Genomic DNA, 5,315 nt, shown 5'->3' with positions numbered 1-5,315 from the left:
TTGTTAATTATCTTTTCAAAAATTAAACTTATTTTTTTTTTTTTAGAAATCTGATTTTATCCAAAAATAAAATAAAAACAAAAATTTTTTTTTTTTGAAAAAACCGCCAGCCACCGTGGTGTGGCCAGCCGAAGCCAGCCACGGTGGCCGTACACCGCAAGGTGTACGCTGCTGTGCAGCGGCCCAGGGCAGCAGCAGCAGCACCGTACACCTGCGGTGCGGCACTGCTGTTGCTGCTGTTCCGATCCTCGCTGCTGCCCCCTCCCCGCCCCTCCCTCCGGACCACCAGCAGCGGCACCACCGTGGCAGCGCCACCCAGCCGCGGTGCTGCTGCTGTTCTTTCTCTTTTTTTTTTTATTGATTTTAATTTTAATTAATTAAAACAAAACAGATTTTGTAAAAACCAATTAAACTTTATGTGGTCCAATTAATTCCAAAATTAAATCACATTCAATTTTGAAATTAGGGTTCTTGATGAAATTAATCCCCAATTTAATTTAACATTTAAATTAAATAATTTGATCATGAAAAATTCATAATTTTAACATGTAATCAAATAGATTAAATTCCTTAAACATATTACCATCGAAATAAATCAAAATTAAACACAAATTTCACAAATTAGGGTTCAATTTTTCGAAATTTTCGAAATTAGGGTTTAGGGGTTCGAATTTTTTTTGATTAATTTGGGGCAAAATCGGATCAAATTATGGCTAATATGGAGCAAATTAAACACCTTTAATGATTCTATATTGTTAAATCACATTTAAAATAACAATTGACTCATAATTAAATTATTCTCCCTCCTAATTGAATTAAAATTGTGGATTATCAAAGAATTATTACTCAATATATGTAAATGCAAGAGGCTAACTGATACCACTGTAGGAGATTATAGGTACTAAATGCGGAATTAACATGAATCATATTCACATAGCACCAAACCAAGGATCTCATGCATAACACATAAAGAAGTAAGAATTATACCTTTGAAGCGTGATTCCACGGTGATCGAGCAAGAACAATGGGGAGATAAAGAACCTCAAACGTGATTCCTCTACTTGGTCCACGGGCACGGATTAAGACCTCCACTAATGCTAGTTAGTCGCGAAAGAACACTTCTATCGACCTTCTACGGAGATGAACGAACGATCAACTAGTCAAGAACCACCGCGCAACACCACGTGGCCACTAGGGTGGCCGGCCGTGGGTGAGAGGGGAGTGAGAGAGGCGTGCGTGTGAGAGAGGGAGGGTGAGGGCTTTTGGATGATGGTTGCTTGATTCACAATTCACTGTATGACAATTGTGACTTGTGTATTCAACCCTAGGCAAGACTATTATTTATAGATCGTATCTCTAAATAATAGTCCAAGTCCAAATCCAAGTCCAATTCCTAATCCCACTCAAACTATACTTAGCCCACTCATGCTTATGACTAATGGATTGCTCATGAGGCCCATTAATGGGCCTCTAACTTGCTTAACCCAATACCCTTGTGTGTGACCAATATAGGATCCATTCTAAAGGGCTTTGGGCTATTTGACTAGCCCAAAGATCATCTCTCATAGTCTAGCAACAGAGGATGACGCCCCAATAGAATGAACTTATTATCTCCATAATAGTGATCCTTGATATATCTAGTAATTGCACTTATCGAAGACACAATTCCTTCAAAAACCTCCCCATTTGGGCCGAAAATATAAACATCATCAAAACAGATATTAAATCACATGCATTTACCAGGCCAACATAAATTGAACTAATCACATGCTATTACAAAACTCATACTCACCTTCCAGCCACTCGTAGCATTCAAATTATTGTAGCTTGTATTTATTCACCACATCCCACCACGATTCAACAAACTCCTCTGGAGTAATGCTGTTGTAGATGACATGATGCAATGCCTCTTTCACATCTTGGTAATTAGATAGAGCACCCAATTTCTGACCAAACTTCTTCATGATGTGCCACATACACTACCAATGGCGTGTTTCCGACGTTGGGAAAACAACTCTTATAGCCTTCCTCGTCGCGGCATCTTGATCTGTCATACGGGGGCTTTCCTCTCAAGCAAGAAACCCAAGTCTTGAATAGCCGCTCAAACGTCTCGGCATTCTCGTGTGAGACCAAAGCACGCCCTACTAGGATGGTCTGACCATGGTAATTGACCCCGATGAAGTTTGAGAAGGGAAGCTTGTACTGGTTTTTCAGATATGTCGAATCAAAACACACAACATCTCCAAAATACTCATATGCCTCCCTACTATGAGCATCAACCCACATGATGTCTTTCAATCTCCCCTTATCATCAAGCCGATGCATGTGAAAAAAAATTTGATTATCAGCTGTCATTTTATCAAAGTACTCCAACATAGCCGAGGCATCACCATTTTTTAACTTCAATCTCCTCTTTCTATTCACCAAATTATGAATATCTTTTTTCATGAAATCCACATTCTCCACACCGTGTCTTTGGCCAGCCAAGTTATTGAAAATCTGACCTACCGAGGCGCCAGCTGCATGGTCCGTTTCAATCCTATGCTCCAAATGCTTCGTAATTTTTTCCTTTCTATACATTGCAATGTGCCTTGACAGCTCAGGACTCACTTTGTGATTGTGCTCATTAACAACTTTCTTAATCTGTCACACTCCTTCATTGTTGCCTTGCCCATACATCATAACTGGACAGTCACATTTTTTACTCTTCTTCTTAGATGGCTCATCATAAACCACAACCCTCTTCCCATTAACCCTCCTCCTGTATGCTGTAATTCCATAACACTCACACTTCCAAACATAAGTGTTATATGATGCTTTCTTCGTACCATCATTCTTTCGCCCACCTATACACACAACCCCAAATCCCTCTTGCTGCCCATATCTACAATAATAATTATTCATGTCATCCCAAGTACTAAACTCCATTCCTACTTCTGGATGAGGTATTGCAACTGTCCCTAAACATCTACCCGATCCTGAACTGTATAAGTCTGCACTATGTAAACCCACACTACTGTTGTCGTTCAACTCAACACCCTCCCCGTGAATGCTACATTCAGCAGGGTCCTTATTCAACTGGGAATGCTACATTCAAGTCAAAACCCTCCCCAACATCAATATTCAAATCATCATTCAAATCAAATTGTACACTATCATCATTGTCACTATCTGAACAACTATCTGAACTGCAGTTTACATATGTGCTCCCCTCCATAACCTGATTCAAGTTCTCAACATTATACTCTTACCCAAACCAACCAGAAATTAATCAAAACAAAGTCTTCTCTCATTATAATAAAATACAGCAACAATACAAGAACAAAACAACACAACTCTTCCAACACATAATTCACATAACTACAAGATGAATTACTACAAATCAATTCACATTAATAGACAATCTTTAATCTGTTTATATTTTCCACAATCAAGAACAGAACACCGTAACTTTCTGACATAACAAAACAAGTTTAGATCATTCAATAGCTCAACTTCTCAAATCAAAAATTCAGTTCAATTTGCCAGAATCACCATCTTAGATTCAACCACTACCAACATTTACTAAACCAATTCCTCAACAATAGCAATGTGGTTCAAAGTTAAAGAAATCAAAAGCATTACTTACCTCAATCATCTCACTTTCTTTGTTCGCCAAATTATCATAATCCATTTCGCAAACAGCACAACGTCTTCAATTTAAAGATTAATTGTTGTTTAGCTCACTCAAATTGCGGGAATTAATTTGTCGCAAAACTAGGGTTTCTCACATAATCGGGATTTGTTCTTTTACAAATACCACTCCTCGCAGCTCTTCAATACTGGTTTGTTCATTTTTCTTGCTTAGTGGCGTCTTCAAAACGAAAAGGGGGAACTCCATTAATTTTTTTTTCCCCAAAATTTTTAGAGGGAAAAATTTGGGGGATTTTTCACCCGCCATGTTGCTGTGAAAATTTGTGAAAATTTGGGGATGGCATCTCTAGTACAAAGGAAAAAGGAAGGGGTCCTCTACTGTTGTACTATTTTTTTCAGTTATTTTGTTTGTAGTAAACCTATTTAATTTTTTTTTTTTTTTAATCCTTGGTTGAGTCCAAGTTGGACTCAAGTAGGTGGAGACAAAGAATTTCTGGTTTGTTTAAGCTCATGTAAAAAAAAATTAAAAAAAAATTAATAATTTAAAAATTAAAATTATTGAATAATTTATTTTATGGACTATTTAAATTTTTTAGTTAATGTGTTTATATTGGTTATCGATTAGTATGTGGCCTGTGTGCCCTACCATTGTCCAAATCCTTGTTTCGCCACTGTTAGTTATATATCAGACAAGAGTTATCGAAAGTCACCACCAAAGACGACGATATTTCCTCTGAATTTATGTTATTGGCTTGAATAGACATCCATTAGTAGTCTATCAAAGTATTCAATAGTTTGACGCTTTGCCATTAGTGCCTCATCCCATAGATTAGTCTTGAAAGACATACAAGTTGTCCAAGGGACTCAGTTTGAAAATACTTTGGCTCGGAATTTCATCAACATCTAGAGGGATTTTGAATCGAGACATTGCAAGTCTACTTTCAAATAGACCAGATTCTACAATACCAGAATTTGCAACTGCCAAAGCAATCATTGTCTTCTATCTTACATTAGGAATATATCTTCGGGTACAACCAGGGCCGTCAACAAAGAAAGCAAATGACTATTATGTAAGACCTTGTGCATGAGCTTAAACCAGTAAGCAAATGACAAGCATTATAGTTATGCTTACTGGTTTAAGCTCATGCACCTTATGCATTATATCTTATGCATAATAATGCTCATTATTTAGCAGTTAAGCAGCATTTATCTCTTCTAGACGTCTGTGAATATAAAGCTCATTTTCAATTTCTTTCATTTCTTTTCTAGAGTAGTCCTCTTCAAGCTCTAACAATCCAAAATTGTAATTGTTGAAAGGTTTAACTGTTATTGTAGGAGAATTCTATTACAGATAGATTAACTTTCCAATTTCCTTGGATATCTAATGTATAAGCCTGCAACAAGCATAACAATATATAGTATTTTGACATATTTACAGTTATCAGAAAAAATAAACCAGTAAGCATAACTATAATGCTTGTCAAATGCTCAAAGGCAGTTTCAGAGCAATAACATAACAAAAAACAATGTCTAACCATCTCTTCTTTTGGTTGATGCAATGAGTGGTTGATTTACGATTCGGAAAGGTACTGCGTTTAAAAAGCAGAAAATGAATTTAACAGGATCTAGGACTTGAATTACTTGTAAGTGGTGAAGCAGGACAACAGAGAATACTGGACCAG

The 5,315-nt window shown here is 37.0% G+C and overlaps 1 protein-coding gene across 1 annotated transcript; it reads right to left on the bottom strand.

Moving 5' to 3' along the window:
• Positions 1–1,926: 1,926 nt before the first annotated feature.
• On the bottom strand, positions 1,927–2,580 carry LOC145583891 (protein FAR-RED IMPAIRED RESPONSE 1-like). The gene has a single exon (XM_081640845.1). It carries the CDS (start codon positions 2,578–2,580, stop codon positions 1,927–1,929), a length of 654 nt encoding a protein of 217 aa, XP_081496971.1.
• Positions 2,581–5,315: the final 2,735 nt, after the last annotated feature.

Source organism: Chenopodium album, chromosome 16 (assembly GCF_948465745.1).
Source record: "Chenopodium album chromosome 16, dcCheAlbu1.1, whole genome shotgun sequence".
Taxonomy (NCBI): Eukaryota; Viridiplantae; Streptophyta; class Magnoliopsida; order Caryophyllales; family Amaranthaceae; genus Chenopodium; species Chenopodium album.
The sequence above is the reverse complement of the archived record's forward strand: the minus strand, read 5'-3'. Positions and strand labels throughout refer to the sequence as shown.